Source organism: Oncorhynchus tshawytscha, linkage group LG33, assembly GCF_018296145.1.
Source record: "Oncorhynchus tshawytscha isolate Ot180627B linkage group LG33, Otsh_v2.0, whole genome shotgun sequence".
Classification (NCBI taxonomy): Eukaryota; Metazoa; Chordata; class Actinopteri; order Salmoniformes; family Salmonidae; genus Oncorhynchus; species Oncorhynchus tshawytscha.
Window position 1 is genome coordinate 49,274,421 of NC_056461.1, and position 27,791 is coordinate 49,302,211.

At 41.5% G+C, this 27,791-nt stretch overlaps 1 protein-coding gene across 1 annotated transcript; it reads right to left on the reverse strand.

Moving 5' to 3' along the window:
- Nucleotides 1-247: 247 nt before the first annotated feature.
- stoml3b (stomatin (EPB72)-like 3b) lies at nucleotides 248-27,632 on the reverse strand. The gene is made up of 7 exons (XM_042311390.1): nucleotides 27,497-27,632; nucleotides 11,181-11,287; nucleotides 10,179-10,251; nucleotides 9,992-10,074; nucleotides 3,809-4,012; nucleotides 807-941; nucleotides 248-716 (listed from the first exon to the last, which is right to left on the reverse strand). Exons 1-7 carry the CDS (start codon nucleotides 27,561-27,563, stop codon nucleotides 528-530), a joined length of 858 nt encoding a protein of 285 aa, XP_042167324.1. The 5' UTR covers nucleotides 27,564-27,632; the 3' UTR covers nucleotides 248-527.
- Nucleotides 27,633-27,791: the final 159 nt, after the last annotated feature.

A 27,791-nucleotide genomic window follows, 5' to 3' on the forward strand; every position in this document is an offset into this window, starting at 1 on the left:
TTACTCCTCTAATTACGTTGGTAACCAGTTTATAATAGAAGCCGTGGTATATTGGCCATATACCACAAACCCCTGAGGTGCCTTATTGCTATTATAAACTGGTTACCAACGTAATTAGAGGAGTAAAAATGTATATTTTGTCATACCCGTGATATACGGTCTGATATACCATGGCTATCAGCCAATCAGCATTCAGGGCTTGAACCACACAGTTTATAATATCCAATAAATTATCAATATAACAGTGTAATTCAAACATATTTTTTTATATTTTTTAACATACTAGAAAGACATTTAAATGGTTTTCAATTTCCACCATAACAGACAAATGAAGGTCTTGACCACGCAGATATACATTCCCTAAAAGGTTATTGGGTTGTGTTTCATTCCCATCTAATCCTGAAATCTGAAACAATCCTCACAGAAAATAAATTAAACTTTTTTCTTCTTCATTCAAATCACCTGAATCAACTAAATCAACTGATTGAATGATTGACAGGAGTGGTGGGTGGCGAGTGTTGATGACATCACTTCTTCATGAAGTGACTGATGACGTCCATGGGCAGAGGGAAGATGATGGTGGAGTTCTTCTCCGCAGCGATGGTGGTGAGGGTCTGGAGGTATCTCAGCTGGAGGCCTGATGGAGACTCAGCGATCACTAGAGACGCCTCCTTCAGGGCCCGAGAGGCGTTCATCTCCCCCTCCGCTGCTATCACCTAAAGAGGGAGACAAAGAAGTGGATTGGAACAAACCTACAGAGGGAGACAACTGTGTGGGTGTGTGTGAGTGTGTGAGTGTGTGCCCACCTTCGCCCTGGCCTCCCGGGTGGCCTCTGCCTCTGCAGCCATGGCTCTCTGCAGCTGGTGGGGCAGCTTCACATCCTTGATCTCCACACGCTCCACCTTGATACCCCACGGGTCAGTAGCCTCATCCAGACTGGCCTATAGGAAGACAGGATATTACAGCAACACGTTATGACAGAGCCCTATTCCACCTCATCCAGACTGGACTATAGGAGGGGAACAGAATATTACAGGAAATTATGTTCATCAAGGGTGACAAAAAACTCTCAACCGGTTAAATGGAGAGGCCAACCCACCTCTCCAGTCTGTCCAGAAGGACATCATAGGCCAACGCACCTCTCCAGTCTGTCCAGAAGGACATCATGGCCAACGCACCTCTCCAGTCTGTCCAGAAGGACGTCATGGCCAACCCACCTCTCCAGTCTGTCCAGAAGGACATCATGGCCAACCCACCTCTCCAGTCTGTCCAGAAGGACATCATGGCCAACGCACCTCTCCAGTCTTTCCAGAAGGACATCATGGCCAACCCACCTCTCCAGTCTGTCCAGAAGGACATCATGGCCAACCCACCTCTCCAGTCTGTCCAGAAGGACATCATGGCCAACCCACCTCTCCAGTCTGTCCAGAAGGACATTATGGCCAACCCACCTCTCCCGTCTGTCCAGAAGGACATCATGGCCAACCCACCTCTCCAGTCTGTCCAGAAGGACATCATGGCCAACCCACCTCTCCAGTCTGTCCAGAAGGACATCATGGCCAACCCACCTCTCCAGTCTGTCCAGAAGGACATCATGGCCAACCCACCTCTCCAGTCTGTCCAGAAGGACATCATGGCCAACCCACCTCTCCAGTCTGTCCAGAAGGACATCATGGCCAACGCACCTCTCCAGTCTGTCCAGAAGGACATCATGGCCAACCCACCTCTCCAGTCTGTCCAGAAGGACATCATGGCCAACCCACCTCTCCAGTCTGTCCAGAAGGACATCATGGCCAACCCACCTCTCCAGTCTGTCCAGAAGGACATCATGGCCAACCCACCTCTCCAGTCTGTCCAGAAGGACATCATGGCCAACCCACCTCTCCAGTCTGTCCAGAAGGACATCATGGTCAACAGTGTTGAACGCAGCACTTAAGGACAAGTGTCGGCTCGAAGATCATGTACCACTTTAACTAAGGCTGTCTCATTGCTGTGTGCAGCACCAAAACTAGATTGGATTTCTTTTTAATAAATAAAGTTGGCACTTAAATTTTTTTTTAAAGAAGCTGTTTTGAAGACCAATTTCTCCAGAATTTTTTGCTTAAGAATGAAAGGATGGAGATTGTCAGAAATGTCCTAATAGATGAAGAATCTTGATGACATTTTCCCAGATGGGGTTTCTTCGTAATAGATGAAGAATCTTGATGACATTTTCCCAGATGGGGATTCATCGTAATAGATGAAGAATCTTGATGACATTTTCCCACATGGGGTTTCATCGTAATAGGTGAAGAATCTTGATGACATTTTCCCAGATGGGGATTCATCGTAATAGATGAAGAATCTTGATGACATTTTCCCAGATGGGGTTTCATTGTAATAGATGAAGAATCTTGATGACATTTTCCCAGATGGGGTTTCATTGTAATAGATGAAGAATCTTGATGACATTTTCCCAGATGGGGTTTCATCGTAACAGATGAAGAATCTTGATGACATTTTCCCAGATGGGGTTTCATCGTAACAGTTTTTAGTGCCGTGGGAAAAGTCAGTGATTAATAATAGTTTGCACTTCTTCAGAAATTAAATTAATTAAAAACTGTTTTGAAGAAGATGGTGGGGATAGGATGGAGAAGGCAGGGAGAAGGCGTAAGTTGTGATATCACTTTCCTGACCATGTCTGTGTCAGCCAGGTTCTTGGTTCTAGGGTTCTACAGTGGTAGGTTCTAGGTACGGGGCCCTCAGTCAGGGTAAATAAATCCACAGTGGCTTTGCGTTGTCGGCTAAGGCACATACCATCAAACTTCTCATCAGGTCTTACTTCACTGATACCCAGCCTAACGTTGCTTATCTTATCTCTGAAATATGCGTCGAACTCATCATGTTTAGATGTTCACATAGGTTTGCGAGGGGGGGCAGGATTTATCAGGCCATCAATGGTTGAGAAGAGCACTGTCTAATTATTCTGATTAATAGTGATCAAGTTAGTAAAATGAGCACGTCTGTCATTTCTAATGGTCTTGTTATATATGCCAAGTTGATCTCTCAGGATATAATAATGGACCTGCAACTTTGACTTTCTACACTTCAGTCAGACAGGACCTCAGTCAGGTTCCCGGTTCACCTCATAGTCAGACAGGACCCCAGTCAGGTTCGTGGTTCACCTCATAGTCAGACAGGACCTCAGCCAGGTTCTTGGTTCACCTCATAGTCAGACAGGACCTCAGCCAGGTTCGTGGTTCACCTCATAGTCAGACAGGACCTCAGTCAGGTTCCTGGTTCACCTCATAGTCAGACAGGACCTCAGCCAGGTTCTTGCTTTACATCATAGTCAGACAGGACCTCAGCCAGGTTCTTGGTTCTTGGGGTTCTACAGTGGTAGGTTCTAGGTACGGGGGCCTAAGCGAGATTTGGTTCATGGCGGAGAGAAATGTTGCTGTTTTTTAAGTTAATTTCCAGCAATTCTACACGTTTTGCCATGGAGCTGGAAGTCAGGGTACCTGGGCACATGCCCTGCATGCTTATTGATGATTACTACAAGTTTAAATAGCATGGCTAGACTAACTACCAATAGAAAAATCAACATGGCTAATTGTCAGGTAATTGAATGCCTGACATAACAAGAAAAACTGCTGATGCACAAACAAATGTGGGAGTTGAGACCCCGACTGAGTTGACAAAAACATTTTTTATAAACATATTTTTGAGGGGTCGGGGCCCCCTTGTGGCAGTGGGTCCTAAGCGACCACTTATGTCACTTATGCCTGGAGCCGGCCCTGGTTTTTAGGTTTCTAGGGTTCTGTACTACCTGCATACTGTGTGAGATGCCCTCGCGGTCTGATAACAGCTCTGCCAGGTTCTTGGTTCCCAGGACGTTTCTCAGGGTGGTCTGGGCCAGGAGACGGGTGGAGAAGTCTGCGTTGGACACGTTGGCCACCGAGGAGATGGGGTCACTCACCCGGAAGTACACCACCCCATCAACACACACGGTCACAGAGTCCTTAGTCAGGATCTACAACACACAAACACCCACAGAGAGAGAGAGAGATAGAAAGAGAGAGGAGAGGGAAAGACCTCAATGATTTTGTTTACATCAAGACTGAAGAATGTTATTATATAAAGATAAGATATGCAGTATCAGTCAAAGTTTAAGAACACCTACTCATTCCAGGGTTTTTCTTTATTTGTACTATTTTCTACATTGTAGAATAATAGTGAAGACATCAAAACTATGAAATAACACATACGGAATCATGTAGTAACCAAAAAAGTGTTAAACATATTATATATTTTAGATTCTTCAAAGTAGCCACCCTTTGCCTTGATGACAGCTTTGCACATGCTTGGCATTCTCTCAACCAGCTTCACCTGGAATGCTTTTCCAACAGTCTTGAAGGAGTTCACACATATGCTGAGCACTCGGTGGCTGCTTATCTTTCACTCTGCGGTCCAACTCATCCCAAACCCTCTCAATGGGTTGAGGTCAGGTGATTGTCAATCACAACATTCTTATTGGCAGACTCAACTGCCTTGGTTTCTCAAATGATTGCCTCGCCTGGTTCATCAACTACTTCAGTATGTAAAATCAGAGGGCCTGTTTTCCGGAACTCTGGCAGTCTCTATGGGGGTGCCACAAGGTTCAATTCTCGGGTCGACTCTCTTCTCTGTATACATCAATGATGTCGCTCTTGCTGCTGGTGATTCTTTGATCCACCTCTACGCAGACGACACCATTCTGTATACCTCTGGCCCTTCTTTGGACACTGTGTTAACTAACCTCCAGATGAGCTTCAATGCCATATAACTCTCCTGCCGTAGTCTCCAACTGCTCTTAAATGCTAGTAAAACTAAATGCATGCTATTCAACCAATCACTGCCCTCACCCGCCCTCCCGACTGGCATCACTACTCTGGAAGGTTCTGACTTAGAATATAAGGACAACTACAATACCTAGGTGTCTGGTTAGACTGTAAACTCTCCTTCCAGATGCACATTAATCATCTCCAATCCAAAATTAAATTTTGAATCGGCTTCCTATTTCGCAAAACAAAGCATCCTTCACTCATGCTGCCAAACATACCCTCATAAAACGGACCTTCCCACCGATCCTCGACAATGTCATTTAACTTCACTAGGGTAGGGGGCAGCATTTGGAATTTTGGATGAAAAGTGTGCCCAAATTAAACTGCCTGCTACTCAGCCATAAAAACTAGAATATGCATCTAATTAGTATATTTGGATAGAAAACACTCTGGAGTTTCTAAAACTGTTTGAATGATGTCTGTGAGTATAACATAACTCATATGGCAGGCAAAAACCTGAGAAAAAATCCAACCAGGAAGTGGGAAATCTGAGGTTTGTAGTTTTTCAAGTCATTGCCTATCGAATATACAGCGTCTATGAGGTCATATTGCACTTCCTACGGCTTCCACTAGATGTCAACAGTCTTTAGAACCTTGTTTGATGCTTCTACTGTGAAGGAGGTGAAGGAGGGGGAATGGGAGCTGAATGAGTCAGAGGTCTGCCAAAGTGGCATGAGCTGATCACGCGCGCTCACGTGAGAGTTAGCTTGCGTTCCATTGCATTTCTACAGACAAAAGAATTCTCCGGTTGGAACATTATTGAAGATTTATAATAAAAACATCCTAAAGATTGATTCTATACTTCGTTTGACATGTTTCTACGAACTGTAATATGACTTTTCGTCTGAACTTTCGCCTGGACTTGTCCGTGCCTCGCGAGTTTGGATTGTGTGCTAAACGCACGAACAAAAAGAAGGTATTTGGACATAAATTATGGACTTTATCGAACAAATCAAAAATGTATTGTGGAACAGGGATTCCTGGGAGTGCATTCTGATGTAGATCATCAAAGGTAAGTGAATATTTATAATGCTATTTCTGGCTTCTGTTGACTCCACAACATGGCAGATATCTGTATGGCTTGTTTTGTTGTCTGAGCGCCGTACTCAGATTATTGCATGGTTTTCTTTTTTTTCGGTAAAGCTTTTTTGAAATCTGACAAAGCGGTTGCACTAAGGAGAAGTTTATCTAAAATTCCATGCATAACAGTTGTATTTTTTAGCAATGTTTATTATTAGTATTTCTGTAAATTGATGTGGCTCTCTGCAAAATCACAGCATGTTTTGGAACTACTGAACATAACGCGCCAATGTAAACTGAGATTTTTGGATATAAATATGAACTTTACCGAACAAAACATACATGTATTGTGTAACATGAAGTCCTATGAGTGTCATCTGATGAAGATCATCAAAGGTTAGTGATTCATTTTATCTCTATTTCTGCTTTTTGTGACTCCTCTCTTTTGCTGGAAAAATGGATGTGTTTTTCTGTGACTTGGATCTGACCTAACATAATCGTTTGGTATGCTTTCGTCGTAAAGCCTTTTTTAAATCGGACACTGTGATTTACAACAAGTGTATCTTTAAAATGGTGTAAAATACTTGTATTTTTGAGGAATTTTAATCATGGGATTTCTGTTGTTTTGAATTTGGCACCATGCAGTTTCACTGGCTGTTGACGAGGTGGGACGCTAGCGTACCACATACCCTAGTGAGGTTACAAAATAGCCTCCAACACTCTACTCAACAACTTGGATGCAGTCTTTCACCGTGCCATCCGTTGTGTCACCAAAGCCCCATATACTACCCACCACTGTGACCTGTACACTCTCGTTGGCTGGCTCTCGCTTCATACTCGTCGCCAAACCCACTGGCTCCAGGTTATCTACAAGTCTCTGCTAGGTAAAGCCCCGCCTTATCTCAGCTCACTGGTCACCATAGCAGCATCCACCCGTAGCACGCTCTCCAGCAGATATATCTCACCGGCCACCTCTCCTTCCAGTTCTCTGCTGCTAATGACTGGAACGAACTGCAAAAATCACTAAAGCTGGAGCCTCTTACCTCCCTCACTAGCTTTAAGCACCAACTGTCAGAGCAGCTCACAGATCATTGCACCTGTACACAGCTCATCTGTAAATAGCCCATCCAACTACCTCATCCCCATACTGGTATTTATTTATTGATCTTTCTCATTTCCATCCCAGTATCTCTGCTTTGCACATTCATCTTCTGCACATCTACCATTCCAGTGTTTAATTGCTATATTGTAATTACTTTGCCACCATGGCCTATTTATTGCCTTATTCGCCCATTTCCACATGCTGTATATAGATTTTTCTACTGTATTATTGATTGTGTGTTTGTTTATTCCATGTGTAACTCTGTGTTGTTGTTTGTGTCGAACTGCTTTGCTTGGCCAGGTCACAGTTGTAAATGAGAACTTGTTCTCAACTAGCCTACCTGGTAAAATAAAGGTGAAATAGGCCTCCAGCCTGGCGCAGTGGTTAAGGGCGCTGTACTGCAGCACCAGCTGTGCCATCAGACTCCGTGCCCGGGAGGTCTGTGGGGCGACGCACAATTGGCCTAGCGTAGTCCGGGTTAGGGAGGGCTTGATCGGTAGGGATGTCCTTGTCTCATGTCTTGGTTGGGTTGTGTATCGGAGGACGCATGACTTTCAACCTACAAGATAGTAGCTACTACAACAATTGGATACCACGAAAAAGGGGTAAAATAAAGGTGAAATAAATAAACTGTGGAGGCCAGTTTGTCCTTCTTGGACAAATAGCCCTCACACAGCCTGGAGGTGTGTTGGGTCCTGTTGAAAAACAACCAAATGTATTTTACCTTACTTAACTAGGCAAGTCAGTTAAGAACAAATTCTTATTTTCAATGACGGCCTAGGAACAGTGGGTTAACTGCCTGTTCAGGGGCAGAACAACAGATTTGTCAGCTCGGGGTTTGAACTTGCAACCTTCCGGTTGCTAGTCCCCCGCTCTAACCCCACAAGCAATTGACATTAGAGCAAAGGAAATCTGTCCTTTGGCCTGATGAGTCCAAATTTGAGATTTCTGATGCCAACCGATGTGCCAACCGATGAGACGCAGAGTAGGTGAACGGCAGGGTAGCCGACAGATTTCCTCTGCTCTAATGTCAATTGCTTGTGTTTCTTGACCCAAGCAAGTCTCTTATTATTGGTGTCCTTTAGTAGTGGTTTCTTTGCAGCAATTTGACCATGAAGGCCTGATTCACGCAGTTTAATCTGAACAGTTGATGTTGAGATGTGTCTGTTACTTGAACTCTGTGAAGCATTTAGTTAGGCTGCAATTTCTGAGTCTGTGGCAGTCCTCATGAGAGCCAGTTTCATCATAGAGCTTGATGGTTTTTGTGACTGCACTTGAAGAAACTTACAAAGTTCTTGAAATGGTTTCTTTGCAGCAATTCGACCTCTGAACAGTTGATGTTGAGATGTGGCTGCAATTTCTGAGGCTGGTAACTCTAATGAACTTATCCTCTGCAGCAGAGGAAACTCTGGGTCTTCCTTTCCTGTGACGGTCCTCATGAGAGACAGTTAACTCTAATGAACTTATCCTCTGCAGCAGAGGAAACTCTGGGTCTTCCTTTCCTGTGACGGTCCTCATGAGAGACAGTTAACTCTAATGAACTTATCCTCTGCAGCAGAGGTAACTCTGGGTCTTCCTTTCCTGTGACGGTCCTCATGAGAGACAGTTAACTCTACTGAACTTATCCTCTGCAGCAGAGGTAACTCTGGGTCTTCCTTTCCTGTGGTGGTCCTCATGAGAGACAGGTAACTCTAATGAACTTATCCTCTGCAGCAGAGGTAACTCTGGGTCTTCCTTTCCTGTGACGGTCCTCATGAGAGACAGTTACCTCTAATGAACTTATCCTCTGCAGCAGAGGTAACTCTGGTCTTCCTTTCCTGTGGCGGTCCTCATGAGAGACAGTTAACTCTAATGAACTTATCCTCTGCAGCAGAGGTAACTCTGGGTCTTCCTTTCCTGTGACGGTCCTCATGAGAGCCAGTTTCATCATAGCGCTTGATAGTTTTTGCGACTGCACTTGAAGAAAATTTAAAAGTTCTTGAAATGTTTTTGAATGACTTTACCTTCATGTCTTAAAGTAATGATGGACTGCTGTTTCTCTTTGCTTATTTGAGTTGTTCTTGCCATAATATGGACTTGGTATTTTACCAAATAGGTCTATCTTCTGTATACCCCCCTACCTTGTCACAACACAACTGATTGGCTCAAATGCATTAAGGTGAAAAGAAATTCCACAAATGAACTTTTAACAAGACACACCTGTTAATTGAAATGCATTCCAGGTAACTGCCTCACGAATCTGGTTGAGAGAATGCCAAGATTGTGCAAAGCTGTGAACAAGGCAAAGGATGACGACTTTGAAGAATCTCAAAAATAACATATTTTTTTGGCTACTACATGATTCCATATGTGTTATCTTATAGTTTTGATGTCTTCACTATTATTCTGCAATGTAAAAAATAGTCAAAATGAAAGAACAACCCTTGAATGAGTAGGCGTCTCCAAACCTTTGACTGGTACTGTACATTATAAGATGTATATGACAGTTTATTTAATGGGTGTCCATCCTGGTTAGTTTAGGTCCTACCTCTTGATTTAAATGACAGTTTATTTAATGGGTGTCCATTCTGGTTAGTTTAGGTCCTACCTCCTGATTTAAATGACAGTTTATTTAATGGGTGTCCATCCTGGTTAGTATAGGTCCTACCTCCTGATTTAAATGACAGTTTATTTAATGGGTGTCCATTCTGGTTAGTTTAGGTCCTACCTCCTGATTTAAATGACAGTTTATTTAATGGGTGTCCATCCTGGTTAGTATAGGTCCTACCTCCTGATTTAAAAGACAGTTTATTTAATGGGTGTCCATCCTGGTTAGTATAGGTCCTACCTCCTGATTTAAAAGACAGTTTATTTAATGGGTGTCCATCCTGGTTAGTATAGGTCCTACCTCCTGATTTAAATGACAGTTTATTTAATGGGTGTCCATCCTGGTTAGTATAGGTCCTACCTCCTGATTTAAAAGACAGTTTATTTAATGGGTGTCCATCCTGGTTAGTATAGGTCCTACCTCCTGTGGAGGAATGTCAAATGACACGGTTCTCAGGTCCACTTTCACGAAGGAGTCTGTGCATGGCAGCACGAAAAAGATACCTGGAAGAGAGAGAGTTTATTTATTTTCATCAATGTAGATTGAATATGCATGCGCACACAGACACACACACAGACACACACACACACAGTGACTGGTCTTTTACCTGGTCCCTTAGCCTTCCGGTCTGTAATACGGCCCAGCCTGAAGATGACAGCACGTTCATACTCCTGAACTATCTACAACACACACACACACACACACACACACGTACAACACAAAAAGTTAAATATAGAACATATCTTGGTAGATTTTAGTTAGAGGTATCTGTAGTTCTGTAGGTATGTAGTTCTGTAGTTCTGTAGTTCTATAGGTATGTAGTTCTGTAGGTATGTATTTCTGTAGGTATGTATTTCTGTAGGTATGTAGTTCTGTAGTTCTGTAGTTCTGTAGGTATGTAGTTCTGTAGGTATGTATTTCTGTAGGTATGTAGTTCTGTAGGTATGTAGTTCTGTAGTTCTGTAGGTATGTAGTTCTGTAGGTATGTAGTTCTGTAGGTATGTAGTTCTGTAGGTATGTAGTTCTGTAGGTATGTAGTTCTGTAGGTATGTAGTTCTGTAGGTATGTAGTTCTGTAGGTATGTAGTTCTGTAGTTCTGTAGGTATGTAGTTCTGTAGGTATGTAGTTCTGTAGGTATGTAGTTCTGTAGTTCTGTAGGTATGTAGTTCTGTAGGTATGTAGTTCTGTAGGTATGTAGTTCTGTAGGTATGTAGTTCTGTAGTTCTGTAGGTATGTAGTTCTGTAGGTATGTAGTTCTGTAGTTCTGTAGGTATGTAGTTCTGTAGGTATGTAGTTCTGTAGGTATGTAGTTCTGTAGTTCTGTAGGTATGTAGTTCTGTAGGTATGTAGTTCTGTAGGCATGTAGTTCTGTAGGTATGTAGTTCTGTAGGTATGGAGTTCTGTAGTTCTGTAGGTATGTAGTTCTGTAGTTCTGTAGGTATGTAGTTATAGTACAATTTTTGGTACAGCAAAATGGATTACAGTAACTTACTGTAAAATAAATTACGGTAACTTACTGGCCAATTACTGCCAGTGATACAACATTTTACAGTACAGCTTTGACTGTTTGACCGTTCTATTCATTCTATGGACATTGTGTCTTACTCACCTTTATACAGAACCAGATGGTGAAGGGGAACAGGGAGAAGACGAACAGTCCAGAGAGGATCACAATGAGCCAGCCACAGCAACCTAGGCTCCCTGAACCAACATCAGCTGAGAGAGAGAGAGAGAGAGAGAGAGAGAGAGGTAGACAGGGAGAGAGGTAGAGAGAGAGAGAAATAGAGAGAGAAATAGAGAGAGAAATTACATGTTATTAGCATTTGTTGGAAATGGCAAGTTTAAGAAAACCAGAGTTTGGATGGGAGTCACTTCTTGTCTATATAGACTCCTGTCATGGTAAGGAGGAAGGAAATATATAAATGTAGAAATCACTGATCCCTTTACTACAGTGAGCTGTACAGTGTATTGTACAATCTACTCTGAAGAAAATGATCAATGCAACAATTAAAGTGTTGGTCTCATGTTTCCTGAGCTGAAATAAAAGATCCCAGAAATGTTCCATTAGCACAAAAAAAGCTTATTGCTCTCAAATGTTGTGCAGAAATGTGTTTACCTCCCTATTAGGGAGTATTTTTCCATTTACCAAGATAATCCATCCACCTGAGAGGTGTGGCATATCAAGAAGCTGATTAAACAGCATGATCCTTACACAGGTGCACCTTGTGCTGGGGACAATAAAAGGCCACTGAAACATGTGCATTTTTGTCACACAACACAATGCTACAGATGTCCTTTTTTTGAGGGAGCATGCAACTGGCATGCTGACTGCAGGAATGTACACCAGAGTTCATTTCTCTACCATAAGCCACCTCCAACGTTGCTTTAGAGAATTTTGCAGTACGTCCAACCGGCCTCTCAACTGTAGACTACGTGTATGGCGTTGTGTGACAGCATGTATGATGTAGTGTGGGCGAGCGGTTTGCTGATGTCAACGTTGTGAACAGAGAGCCCCATGGTGGCGGTGGGGTTATGGTATGGGAAGGTATAAACTACGGACAATGAACACAATTGCATTTTATCGCTGATAATTTGAATGCACAGAGATACCGTGACGAGATCCCGAGGCCCATTGTCATGCCATTCATCCATCATCTCATGTTTCTGCATGATAATGCATGGCCTCATGTCGCAAGGATCGTTCATATTTCCTGAAAGATGAAAATGTCCCAGTTCCTCCATGGCCTGCATACAGTACTCACCAGACATGTCACCCATTGAGCCTGTTTGGGATGCTCTCGATCGACGTGTACAACAGCGTGTTCCAGTTCCAGGCAATATCCAGCAACTTCACACAGTCATTGAATAATGGAACAACATTCCCCAGGCCACATCTAACAATCAGAGGCAGCCAATCAGAGGCAGCCTGATTGATTCTATGTGAAGGAAATGTGTCGTGCTGCATGAGGCAAATGGTGGTCTCACCAGATACTGACTGGTGTTCTGATCCACACCCCTACCTCTTTATTAAAGGTATCTGTGACCAACAGATGCATATCTGTATTCCCAGTCATGTGAAATCCATAGATTAGCAACCTAATGAAGGAAGATCTGTGTCCCACACCATTGTGCAGTAAGATGTTGCTATATCTGTTTTTTTATATCTTGTTTTTTTGTTGTTGTTTTTTGAAAGCAGGTTTGCTGTTCATTTGAGCAATCTGAGATGGAAGGGAGTTCCATGCAATAACGTCTCTATAATTCTGTACCCTTTCTTGAATTTGTTCTGGGGACAGTGAAAAGACCCCTGGTGGCATGTCTGGTGGGTTAAGTGTGTGTCAGATATGTGTGTAAGTTGACTCGGCAAACAATTTGGAATTTTCAACACATTAATTGTCACGCCCTGACCTTAGAGATTCTCTATGTTTGGTTAGGTCAGGGTGTGACTCGGGTGGGAAAGTTAATGTTTTCTATTTCTTAGTTTTTGGCCGAGTGTGGTTCCCAATCAGAGGCAGCGGTCTATGATTGTCTCTGATTGGGGATCATATATAAGTTGTCATTTTCCTTTTGGGTTTTGTGGAATCTTGTTTTCTGTTCAGTGTCTGTGCCTGACAGAACTGTGCGCTTTCCTTTTCACGTTTGTTATTTTGTTTGAGTGTTTTTGAATATTAAAATCATGAACACTGTCCACGCTGCACCTTGGTCCACTCTTCATTCGACAAACGAGAGCCGTTACATTAAAGTTTCTTATAAAAATAAGAAGTGATTCAGTCACTCTCTCCTCAACTCTTAGCCAAGAGAGACTGGTATTCATAACATTGATATCAGTCCTCTGATTAAGGCAAGACGTGCCGCTCTGTTTTTGGCTAAACTCAACTAGGTCTTTTGTTGCAGCACTCGACCACATGACTGGACAATAAGATAAGATAAAACTAGAGCCTGCAGAAATTGCTTTTTGGAGTGTGGTGTCAAAAAAGCAGAGCATCTCTTTATTACAGACAGACCTCTCCCCATCTTTACCACCATTGAATCTATATGTTTTGATCATGACAGTTTACAATCTAAGGTAACGACAAGTAATTTAGTCTCCTCAACCTATTCAACAGCCATACCATTACCAGATTCAGGTCATTGGTAAAAATAGAAAAGACTAGAGGGCCTAGTGGGCTGCCCTGCAGTACACCACATCCTACATGCTTGACATTAGAGAGGCTTCCATTAAATAAAACTCTCTTGTTCTATTATATATATATATATATAAGGAAAAAAAGAAATGTCCTCTCAATGTCAACTGCATTTGTTTCAGCAAACTTAACATGTGTAAACATTTGTATGAACATAAGAAGATTCAACAACTGGGACATAAACTGAACAAGTTCCACAGACATGTGACTAACAGAAAATGGAATAATGTGTCCCTGAACAAAGGGGGGGGGGGGTCCAAATCAAAAGTAACAGTCAGTATCTGGTGTGGCCACCAGCTGCATTAAGTACTGCAGTGCATCTCCTCCTCATGGACTGCACCAGATTTCCCAGTTCTTGCTGTGAGATGTTACCCCACTCTTCCACCAAGGCACCTGCAAGTTCCTGGACATTTCTGGGGGGAATGGCCCTAGCCCTCACCCTCTGATCCAACAGGTCCCAGACATGCTCAATTGGATTGAGCTCCAGGCTCTTCGCTGGCCATGGCAGAACACTGACATTCCTGTCTTGCAGGAAATCATGCACAGAACGAGCAGTATGGCTGGTGGCATTGTCATGCTGGAGGGTCATGTCAGGATGAGCCTGCAGGAAGGGTACTACATGAGGGAGGAGGATGTCTTCCCTGTAACCCACAGCATTGATATTGCCTGCAATGACAACAAGCTCAGTCCGATGATGCTGTGACACACCGCCCCAGACCATGACGGACCATCCACCTCCAAATCGATCCCACTCTAGAGTACAGGCCTCGGTGTAACGCTCATTCCTTCAACGATAAACGCGAGTCCGACCATCACCCCTAGTGAGAGAAAACCACGACTCGTCAGTGAAGAGCACTTTTTGCCAGTCCTTTCTGGTCCTGCGATGGTGGGTTTGTGATGAGCAGGGACCCTGGGCATCTTTCTTTTGGTGTTTTTCAGAGTCAGTAGAAAGGCCTCTTTAGTGTCCTAAGTTTTCATAACTGTGACCTTAATTGCCTACCGTCTGTAAGCTGTTAGTGTCTTAACGACCGTTCCACAGGTGCATGTTCATTAATTGTTTATGGTTCATTGAACAAGAATGGGAAACAGTATTTTAACCCGATGCAATGAAGATCTGTGAAGTTTTGGGATTTTTACGAATGATCTTTGAAAGACAGGGTCCTGAAAAAGGGACGTTTCGCTTTTTGCCGAGTTTAGCACTGAATCCATGATATGAGGTTGAAAAGCCATAAAACATACATTTTCTCAACAACAGGTTATGGTCAATAATATCAAAGGCTGCACTAAAATCTAACAGTACAGCTCCCACAATCTTTTTATTATCAATTTCTTTCAACCAATCACCAGTCATTTGTGTCAGTCCAGTACATGTTGAATGGCCTTCTCTTTAAGCATGCTGGAAAGAATGTTGTTAATTTGTTTCCAGAGAAATATAATTCTTTTTGGTCAAACACCATTATTTCTAACAGTTTGTTAAGAGCTGGCATCAAGCTGATTGGTCTGCTGTTAGAACCAGTAAAAGCCGTTTTACCACTCTTGGGTAGCGGAATGACTTTGGTTTGCCTCCAGGCCGGAGGACAAAAACTTTCCTCTAGGCTCAGATTAGAGATATGACAGATAGGAGTGGCCAGAGAGTCAGCTACCATCCTCAGTAGCTTTCCATCTAAGTTTTCAATGCCAGGTCTGTCTGTCATTATTGATCGACCATTTTTCCACCTCTTCCACACTTACTTTACCAAATTATAACTTAAAATGCTTTTCTTTCATTAATATTATTATTATTATTTTTTAAATGTGTGAATTTGATAACTCACTGTTCGTCGTTGGCATTTCTTGCCTAAGTTTGCCCAATTTGCCAAATATTTGGAAACATCAAATGGTTTTGTGATGAATTTGTCTTTCTGGACATAATTTCATTTAAAGTACTACAAAGTTTTTTTTTCACCATTCTTTATATAATTCATCTTGGCTTCATAATACAGTTTATTCTTCTTTTTGTTGAGTTTAGTGACATAATCTGTCAATTTCCAGTAAGTCAGCCAGTCAGTTATTAGCCACTCCTTTTGCCTCATCTCTTTCAACCATACAGTTCTTCATTTCCTCATCAATCCACGGAGCCCTAACAGTTCTAACAGTCAGTTTCTTAACAGGTGCATGTTGATCAATAACTGGTAGAAACTATTTCATAAATGGATCATCAAGTGCAGCATCTGGATGCTCCTCATTACACACATCAGACAAAACAAATATTTGTTATATCTTCTAGTCCAGGATGGCAGTGATCACACCGTGCTTCTACTGACCACCCCTCATAGCCTGGTTTCTTCCTAGGTTCTGGCCTTTCTAGGGAGTTTTTCCCAGCCACCGTGCTTCTACACCTGCATTGCTTGCTGTTTGGGGTTTTAGGCTGGGTTTCTGTACAGCACAACTGATGAAAGAAGGGCTTTACAAATACATTTGATTTGATCACACACAGGTCTGTTTACTTCTGAAGTAACATCATAATGCTATCTGGTGATAAAGACATTAGCAGAGGGAGGGGTTTTATGAAGTAGCATAGCATAATGCTATCTGGTGATGAAGACATTAGCAGAGGGAGGGGTTTTATGAAGTAGCATAGCATAATGCTATCTGGTGATGAAGACATTAGCAGAGGGAGGGGTTTTATGAAGTAGCATAGCATAATGCTATCTGGTGATGAAGACATTAGCAGAGGGAGGGGTTTTATGAAGTAGCATACCATAATGCTATCTGGTGATAAAGACATTAGTGGAGGGAGGGGTTTTATGAAGTAGCATAGCATAATGCTATCTGGTGATGAAGACATTAGCAGAGGGAGGGGTTTTATGAAGTAGCATAGCATAATGCTATCTGGTGATAAAGACATTAGTGGAGGGAGGGGTTTTATGAAGTAGCATAGCATAATGCTATCTGGTGATGAAGACATTAGCAGAGGGAGGGTTTTATGAAGTAGCATAGCATAATGCTATCTGGTGATGAAGATATTAGCAGAGGGGGGGTTTTATGAAGTAGCATAGCATAATGCTATCTGGTGATGAAGACATTAGCAGAGGGAGGGGTTTTATGAAGTAGCATAGCATAATGCTATCTGGTGATAAAGGCATTAGCAGAGGGGGGTTATGAAGTAGCATAGCATAATGCTATCTGGTGATGAAGACATTAGCGGAGGGAGGGGTTTTATGAAGTAGCATAGCATAATGCTATCTGGTGATAAAGACATTAGCAGAGGGAGGGGTTTTATGAAGTAGCATAGCATAATGCTATCTGGTGATAAAGACATTAGCAGAGGGAGGGGTTTTATGAAGTAGCATACCATAATGCTATCTGGTGATAAAGACATTAGTGGAGGGAGGGGGTTTTATGAAGTAGCATAGCATAATGCTATCTGGTGATGAAGACATTAGCAGAGGGAGGGGTTTTATGAAGTAGCATAGCATAATGCTATCTGGTGATAAAGACATTAGTGGAGGGAGGGGTTTTATGAAGTAGCATTAATGCTATCTGGTGATGAAGACATTAGTGGAGGGGGGTTTTATGAAGTAGCATAGCATAATGCTATCTGGTTATGAAGACATTAGCAGAGGGAGGGGTTTTATGAAGTAGCATACCATAATGCTATCTGGTGATGAAGACATTAGCAGAGGGAGGGGGTTTTATGAAGTAGCATACCATAATGCTATCTGGTGATGAAGACATTAGCAGAGGGAGGGGTTTTATGAAGTAGCATAGCATAATGCTATCTGGTGATGAAGACATTAGCAGAGGGAGGGTTTTATGAAGTAGCATAGCATAATGCTATCTGGTGATGAAGACATTAGCAGAGGGAGGGGTTTTATGAAGTAGCATAGCATAATGCTATCTGGTGATGAAGACATTAGCAGAGGGAGGGGTTTTATGAAGTAGCATACCATAATGCTATCTGGTGATACAGACATTAGTGGAGGGAGGGGTTTTATGAAGTAGCATAGCATAATGCTATCTGGTGATGAAGACATTAGCAGAGGGAGGGGTTTTATGAAGTAGCATACCATAATGCTATCTGGTGATACAGACATTAGTGGAGGGAGGGGTCTGCCTTTCATATTTCCTGTATAGCCCTGAGAGAGAGAGACACACAAAGGTTGTGTTATGCAACAAAGCGTCATGTGCTCTCTCCCTCTAGATGAAAGATAAATAAATTCCACGTGTTGTCACAGTTGGGATGACTCATCTCAGCCTGGGTTCCCTACAGATGTAGGATCTTCATTTGATCATCCTGTTGTTGAAGGAATTGTATTCAAGGTTTAAAAAGGTTTCTAAAGTTGATAATTTCCCATTTAAAAGGAAAGACTAGATTTGCCCTAATAAAAAAATGTATCAACCCCTACTAAAAAATTCCATCAATTATAATCCACATAATGCTGATGGGTTATTTTTCTGCTTTGTGAAACTGGCTCAAATTAAGATACGGCATCTGTAATGGTTTGAGCTCATGGAAATATACTATCTGAGAAAATCAGAGGAAATCGTCTCCTAAAACAAGCCCAGTCTGTGTGTCACATACACAATGTCAACATTAACGTTAGTCGATTACTGTGTAGTTATGCTATTCATAGTGTGTGTTGACAACGGTTAATAACATAGCTTGCTTAATCAGTCTGTATCTTTTAAATTAGTCTATTGAATTACAGTGCCTACCGATAAAACCTTGTTTTTTTCCCCACACAGATGATAGTCAATCTGAATGAATGGTTCTGGGCTATTTTCCTTATTACTGATAGCTCTGTTTTGCTAAATGTCACTTCAGCCAGAGGAAGTGTTTGATCACCGTACAGAAGTCCAGTGGGTAGGCCTGTATTGTGTAAAAGTGTTTCACTTCCCCCAATGGAAAACAGAAGCTCAAATTTCCCATCAACTTTCTAACTTTTCTTCTACATTGACGTTCGTTATTGGTAAAGACTCTTCTTTTTTACAGTGGTAGTTAGTCTATTTCAGGCTCAAGCGTTTTACTGCCGTTCCGCTGAACCATATGACACAATTATCATATAATATAGAACACTATATAAGCCCTTTTCTTTCATTTAGATCATATATAGAGAGACCTACAGTAATCTACAGTAGTGAGTGCATACATATTTGGTCCTCTGTGGAAATTGAACCCACAACCCTGGCATTGAAAGTGCCATGCTCTATTAACTGAGCCACAAGGGGAGAAACACTATAGAGACAGAGAGGCCCACCATGATCTGTCCTGTCCGCTCTCTCGTAATACAGAGCCTTCACAAAGTTATTCATACCCCTTGAACTTAGTCCACATTTTGTTGTGTTACAGGCTGAATTCAAAATGGATTGAAAATATTATTTTCTCTCACCCCATCTACACACAATACCCCATAATGACGTCACAATACCCCATAATGACGTCACAATACCCCATAATGACGTCACAATACCCCATAATGACGTCACAATACCCCATAATGATGTCACAATACCCCATAATGATGTCACAATACCCCATAATGATGTCACAATACCCCATAATGATGTCACAATACCCCATAATGATAAAGTGAAAACGTTTTTTGGAAATGTTTGCACATTTATTGAAAATTAAATATAGAAATATCTAATTTACATAAATATTCACACCCCTTGAGTCAATACATGTTAGAATCACCTTTGGCAGCAATTACAGCTGTGAGTCTTTCTGGGTCAGTCTCTAAGAGCTGTGAGTCTTTCTGGGTCAGTCTCTAAGAGCTTTACACACCTGTACAATATTGTACAATACTTCAAGCTCTGTCTAATTGGTTGTTGATCATTGCTAGACAGCCATTTTCAAGTCTTGCCATAGATTTTAATGCCGATTTAAGTCAAATCTGTAACTAGGCCACTCAGGAAAATGCAGTGTCGTCTTGGTAAGTAACTCCAGTGTATATTTGGCCTTGTGTTTTAGGTTATTGTCCTGCTGAAAGGTGAATTCATCTCCCAGTGTCTGGTGGAAAGCAGACTGAACCAGGTGTTCCTCCAGGGTTTTGCCTATGCTTAGCTCCATTACATTTATTTTATCCTAAAAAACTCCCTAGTCCTTGTTGATGACAAGCATACCCATAACATGATGCAGCCACCACAATGCTTGAAAATATGGAGAGTGGTACTCAGTAATATGTTGTGTTGGATTTGCCCTAAACATAACACTTTGTATTCAGGACATAAGGTTAATTTCTTTGCCACATTTTTAGCAGTTTCACTTTAGTGACTTGTTGCAAACAGGATGCATGTTTTGGAATATATTTATTCTGTACAGGATTCCTTCTTTTCACTCTGTCATTTAGGTTAGTATTGTGGAGTAACTACAGTGTTGTTGATCCATCCTCAGTTTTCTCCTATCACAGACATTAAACTCTATAAATGTTTTAAAGTCACCATTGGCCTCATGGTGAAATCCCTGAGCAGTTTCCTTCCTCTCCAGCAACTGAGTTAGGAAGGACGCCTGTATCTTTATAGTGACTGGGTGTATTGATACACCATCCAAAGTGTGCACCTGAGTGGCACAGCGGTCTAAGGCACTGCATCTCAGTGCAAGAGGCATCACTACAGTCCCTGGTTTGAATCCAGGCTGTATCACATCTGGCCTGTGATTGGGAGTCCCATAGGGCAGTGCACAGTAGGCCGTCATTGTAAATAAGAATTTGTTCTTAAATGACATGCCTGGTTAAATAAAAAAATAACTTCCCATCTACCAACAGGTGACCTTCTTTGCAAAGCATTGGAAAACCTCCCTGGTCTTTGTGGTTGAAATTCACTGCGTGACTGAGGGACCTTACAGATAATTGTATATGTGGGGTACAGAGATGAGGTAGTCATTGAAAATCATCTTAAACATTATTATTGCACACAGAGTGAGTCCATGCAAATTATTATGTGACTCGTTAAGCACAATTTTTCTCCTGAACTTGCCATAACAAAGGGGTTGAATACTTGATTGACTCAAGACATTTCAACTTGTCATTTTTAATTAATTTATAAAAACATAATTTCAGTTTCACATAGTCTAATATGATGTGTTGTATGCAGCATCTGTGGTAAAAATTCACACTGTAAACCTAACAAAGGGTTAGAACTAAATTAAACCTAACAAAGGGTTGGAACTAAATTAAACCTAACAAAGGGTTAGAACTAAATTAAACCTAACAAAGGGTTAGAACTAAATTAAACCTAACAAAGTGTTGGAACTAAATTAAACCTAACAAAGGGTTGGAACTAAATGAAACCTAACAAAGGGTTGGAACTAAATGAAACCTAACAAAGGGTTGGAACTAAATGAAACCTAACAAAGGGTTAGAACTAAATTAAACCTAACAAAGGGTTGGAACTAAATTAAACCTAACAAAGGGTTGGAACTAAATTAAACCTAACAAAGGGTTGGAACTAAATTAAACCTAACAAAGGGTTGGAACTAAATTAAACCTAACAAAGGGTTGGAACTAAATTAAACCTAACAAAGGGTTGGAACTAAATTAAACCTAACAAAGGGTTGGAACTAAATGAAACCTAACAAAGGGTTGGAACTAAATGAAACCTAACAAAGGGTTGGAACTAAATTAAACCTAACAAAGGGTTAGAACTAAATTAAACCTAACAAAGGGTTGGAACTAAATTAAACCTAACAAAGGGTTGGAACTAAACAATGTATTCATCATTCCAACACATGAGGATAATAATAGATATATATAATAATAGATATATAATATAATCATGTAATAATAGACCTACATTACTGATTAGGATGATTGACTAGACCCTGATCCTGGAGAGATAAACCTCCTGTAGGTTTTAACTCTAACCCTGATCCTGGAGAGATAAACCTCCTGTAGGTTTTAACTCTAACCCTGATCCTGGAGAGATAAACCTCCTGTAGGTTTTAATGCTAACCCTGATCCTGGAGAGATAAACCTCCTGTAGGTTTTAACTCTCCCGACGGAGTGGTAACTAACTAGAATCAAGTGGCTAGACAAGGACAGTGGCTGTCCATGAACATGGTAATAATGTATAGGAAATGTAAAATGGTTTAGGTAAAGGTTAAGGTTAGGGTTAAGGTTAGGGTTAAGTTTAGGTTTATGGTTAGGGTTAAACCTTAGGGTTTTAAGGTTAACCCTGATTATAGTTAAACCTTAGGGTTTTAATGCTAACCCTGATTGGAGTTAAACCTCCTGGGTTTTAACTTAGGGATTAGGGACAAACTTCCTGGTTAGGTTTTAACTCCAACTCTGTTCCTGGAGTTAAGGTTTACATCTTAGGGTTAACCCTGTTAGGGATCAGGGTTAAGGTTAGGGTTAAGGTTAGGGTTTTAACTTATGGTTAAGGTTCCTGTAGGTTAGGGTTCTACCCCTGGGTTCGGGTTATGGTTAAGGTTAGGGTTAGGGTTAAGGTTCTCCAACCCTGTTAGGGTTAAACCTCCTGGGTTAAGTTTGATCCTGGAGAAGGGTTTTCACTGAACCCTGTTCCTGGAGAGACACTTTCTGGCTGAACTGCATGACAAAAAAAATCCACCCGACCTAAAAATCCTCATCAGAGTCTATCCTCAACTCTACTTGTAATACATAAAAACACAAGCCTGTCAGACCTGTTAGCTGTTGAAATAACCTGGGAAAAACACATGGTCACACTATCTACCTGTGGAATACACTTATATCACTATGACTGCATTAGGTTCACATGCACTCACCTAACGTTATCAGGGAACAATGAGCTGGGAATGTTTAAAGCCTTACGGGCTGAAAGCATTGTGTAGTGTCGCTATTATACACATAGCCTTTAGGTAGCATTTTTATCTCCCTCCGTTGACTGGGTATTTACTGTACCTGCAGTCTACTAAGTAGCCTAATCATTAGAGATAGATAAGTGTAATAATGGGGCCTTCCTGATACCTAACACTTCAGTAGTTAACTCAAGTGATAGCTCTATTACCTACCTTAGCCGACACCACATGGTACAGGATAGTGGTGCTTGTGTTTTAAAAAGCTCAGGTTAAAGAGATTCTCCATAAGATTTGTATATTTTTTGTGGGGGGTGGGGGGGTAGTTCTGAAAGTAGCACTCTAGACTCAAAACGAGTTGAAATTGCATACATCATATGTAGGGGAAGTGGATCTGCACAACTTCCTAAAAACAGTCACTTTCAAACTATGGATTTTGTGGTTAATTGAGGTAAAACAGTAATTCTGCACATAAGTTATTCATGTATGAACTACACATTGACACATTCAGCCCAAAGTGGAAGGATTAAAACAAATAGTGACCAAAGTCCTGGAGCATGTCTTCAATATTGAATAATAATGACCATGTAGGTAAACACCACTACATAGCAGACAGGAAATACAACATCTAAGTAAAAGGAAACACTGGATCATGTCTGTGTGTTTACTTTGCAAGCTACCTGTAGAAACGTTGTACAGTTGACTAAATATAGTGGTAAGTAGAACTGTTGAGTTGAGTTGTTGTTTTTCTCTAACCAACACAGCTAGCGAAGTTAGCTAACATTATCCCCTTTTTAACATTGTTAGGCTACATTGATTAACATGATAGGCTACATTGATTGATGGACTATGTCAAATTGGCTAGCTAGGTAATAACAGATCACATCAACATGGCTAGCTAACAAGCTAATAACAGCTCACGTCAATATGGCTCGTTAACAAGCTAATAACAGATCACATCAACATGGCTAGTTAACAAGCTAATAACAGATCACATCAACATGGCTAGTTAACAAGCTAATAACAGATCACGTCAACATGGCTAGTTAACAAGCTAATAACAGCTCACGTCAACATGGCTAGTTAACAAGCTAATAACAGATCACATCAACATGGCTAGTTAACAAGCTAATAACAGATCACGTCAATATGGCTAGTTAACAAGCTAATAACAGATCACGTCAATATGGCTAGTTAGCAAGTTAACAACAGATCACGTCAACATGGCTAGTTAACAAGTTAATAACAGATCACGTCAATATGGCTAGTTAACAAGTTAATAACAGATCACGTCAATATGGCTAGTTAACAAGTTAATAACAGATCACATCAACATGGCTAGTTAACAAGCTAATAACAGATAAACTCAAGATGGCTAGTTAACAAGCTAATAACAGATAACATCAGACATGGCTAGTTAACAAGCTAATAAAGGGATAAACTAATAGATGGCTAGTTAACAAGCTAATAACAGATAAACATGGCTAGTTAACAAGCTAAAACATTGTTTGATCACATCAACATGGCTAGTTAACAAGCTAATAACAGATCAGGTCAATATGGCTAGCTAACAAGCTCTTTCAACAGATCCTAATATGGCTCGTTAACAAGCTAAATAACAGATCTGTTTGCAACATGGCTAGTTAACAAGCTAATAACAGATCACATCAACATGGCTAGTTAACAAGCTAATAACTGATCACGTCAACATGGCTAGTTAACAAGTTAATAACAGATCCGAATATGGCTAGTTAACAAGCTAATAACAGATCACGCAATATGGCTCGTTAACAAGCTAATAACATGATCACGTCAACATGGCTAGTTAACAAGCTAATAACAGATCACGTCAATATGGCTAGTTAGCAAGTTAACAACAGATCACGTCAACATGGCTAGTTAACAAGTTAATAACAGATCACGTCAATATGGCTAGTTAACAAGTTAATAACAGATCACGTCAATATGGCTAGTTAACAAGCTAACTTTAAGGGGATAAACTAGCTAGATGGCTAGTTAATAAGCTAACTTTAAGGGGATAAACTAGCTAGATGGCTAGTTAACAAGCTAACTTTAAGGGGATAAACTAGCTAGATGGCTAGTTAACAAGCTAACTTTAAAGGGATAAACTAGCTAGATGGCTAAATAAAAGTATTGTTTGATGTGCTTGTCATCTATAGTGATGATGACAGTAGTCTGACTGACAACTTTACCAGGACGAGGACTTGTCGATGTCAAGCTCTTTCCAAAAGCCTAATCTCCGATGAAGCAAGCTAAATGACACATGCTGTTTGCTTAGCTAGCTAGCTAAGTCTCGAGTTTCTGCTCACCTGAGGTAGAATACCTCATGATAAGCTGTAGACCATATTTTTCGTAGTTGTCTATTTACCACCACAGACCGATGCTGGCACTAAGACGGCACTCAACGAGCTGCATAGGGCCGTAAGCAAACAAGAAAATGCCCACCCAGAGGTGGCGCTCCTAGTGGCTGGTGATTTTAATGCAGGGAAAATGAAATCTGTTTCTACCAGCATGACACATGTGCAACTACAGGAGGCAAAACTCTAGAACACCTTTACTCCACACACAGAGACACGTACAAAGCTCTCCCTCAACCTCCATTTGGCAAATCTGACCATGACTCTATTCTCCTGATTCCTGCTTACAAGCAAAACCCCAAAACGAGAAGTACCAGTGACTCACTCAATACAGAAGTGGTCAGATGACACAGACGCTACGCTTCACGACTGTTTTGCTAGCACAGACTGGAATATGTTTCGGGATTCATTCGATGGCATTGAGGAGTACACCACATCAGTCACCTGCTTCATTTGTAACTACATAGATGTCGTACCCACAGTGACCGTATGTACAGTACATAGCCCAACCAGAAGCCATGGATTATAGGCAACATCTGCACTGAGTGAAATGCTGGAGATGCTGCTTTCAAGGAGAGGGACATCTGGACGTTTATAAGAAATCCCGCCCTCTGACGAACCATCAAACAGGCGCAGAATCAATACAGGACTAAGATGGAATGCTACTATGCCGGCTCAGACGTTCGTCGGATGTGGCAGGGCTCGAAAACGATCACGGATTACTAAGGGGAAACCCAGTCGTGAGATGCCCAGTTCTCGCTTCGAGGCAAGCAACACTGAACCATGCATGAGAGCACCAGCTGTTCTGGATGACTGTGTGATCACGCTCTCCATAGACGACATGAGTAAGATCTTAATAAAAGGTTAACATTCTGGCCGCAGGGCGGATTAGCAGGTTGCGTACTCAGAGCATGTGCTGACCAGCTGGCTTCACTGACATTTTCAGCCGCTCCCTGACCCACTCCGTAATACACTATATATACAACCGCTCCCTGACCCACTCTGTAATACACTATATATACAACCGCTCCCTGACCCACTCTGTAATACACTATATATACAACCGCTCCCTGACCCACTCTGTAATACACTATATATACAACCGCTCCCTGACCCACTCTGTAATACACTATATATACAACCGCTCCCTGACCCACTCTGTAATACACTATATATACAACCGCTCCCTGACCCACTCTGTAATACACTATATATACAACCGCTCCCTGACCCACTCTGTAATACACTATTTATACAACCGCACCCTAACCCACTCTGTAATACACTATATATACAACCACTCCCTGACCCACTCTGTAATACACTATATATACAACCGCTCCCTGACCCACTCTGTAATACACTATATATACAACCGCTCCCTGACCCACTCTGTAATACACTATATATACAACCGCTCCCTGACCCACTCTGTAATACACTATATATACAACCGCTCCCTGACCCACTCTGTAATACACTATTTATACAACCGCACCCTAACCCACTCTGTAATACACTATATATACAACCACTCCCTGACCCACTCTGTAATACACTATATATACAACCGCTCCCTGACCCACTCTGTAATACACTATATATACAACCGCTCCCTGACCCACTCTGTAATACACTATATATACAACCACTCCCTGACCCACTCTGTAATACACTATATATACAACCGCTCCCTGACCCACTCTGTAATACACTATATATACAACCGCTCCCTGACCCACTCTGTAATACACTATATATACAACCGCTCCCTGACCCACTCTGTAATACACTATATATACAACCGCTCCCTGACCCACTCTGTAATACACTATATATACAACCGCTCCCTGACCCACTCTGTAATACACTATATATACAACCGCTCCCTGACCCACTCTGTAATACACTATATATACAACCGCTCCCTGACCCACTCTGTAATACACTATATATACAAAAGAGACCCTTTCAAATGAGTGGATTTGGATATTTCAGCCGTTGCTGACAGGTGTCTAGAATAGAGCACACAGCCATGCAATCTCCATAGACAAACATTAGCAGTAGAATGGCCCATACTGAAGAGCTCAGTGACTTTCAATGTGGCACCGTCATAGGATGCCACCTTTCCAACAAGTCAGTTTCTCAAATTTCTTCCCTGCTAGAGCTGCCTTGGTCGACTATAACTGTTAAGAAGCATGTACCTGAGCTAGGTAACAGGTAAGTAAATGTCTGTAAGAATGTACTGTTGTGGAGAGTCAGTGTACAAATTGTTACCACTAACAAAGACGTTTTGCCCTAAGTAACCTATTATTTTACAACTCCCTGACAACACAGCAGTTTCCATAGAGCAAAGATCAGCTGAGAGAGAGAGAGAGAGAGAGAGAGAGAGAGAGAGAGAGAGAGAGAGAGAGAGAGAGAGAGAGAGAGAGAGAGAGAGAGAAAGAGAGAGAGAGACTGGAGAGAAAAGTAGGTGGGATAAAAAAGAGAGGGTGAGAGTGCAAAGAAGAGTGATTTAAAGAGAGAGAAAGAAACATCGAGATAGAGTTAGAGAAAATATAATAAAGAGGGAGACATAAAATAGTTATAACCTAGCGGATTATCTTACCTATCAGATCATCTTTGCTGTTGACTCGTCTCTTCCTACCACTTTCTATCTCGCTGTCCATTTCCATGCAACCGCCCTGGGTCTCCTCGACTGTGATTGTGTGAGAGAGAGAAGAGTAGCAGTGTTTATAAAGCCTCTCTGTTTATAGGCTCGGCCCAGAGAGGGTGTGGCCTCATCCCTAACAAACACATTAACAGACTCTATAGGTGTGAAGAGGGAGGCAGGGGAGAGAGAGAGGGATCTAGATATCCCATATCTCCTGGGTGAAATAACACAGTGTTTGTTTAAACATATT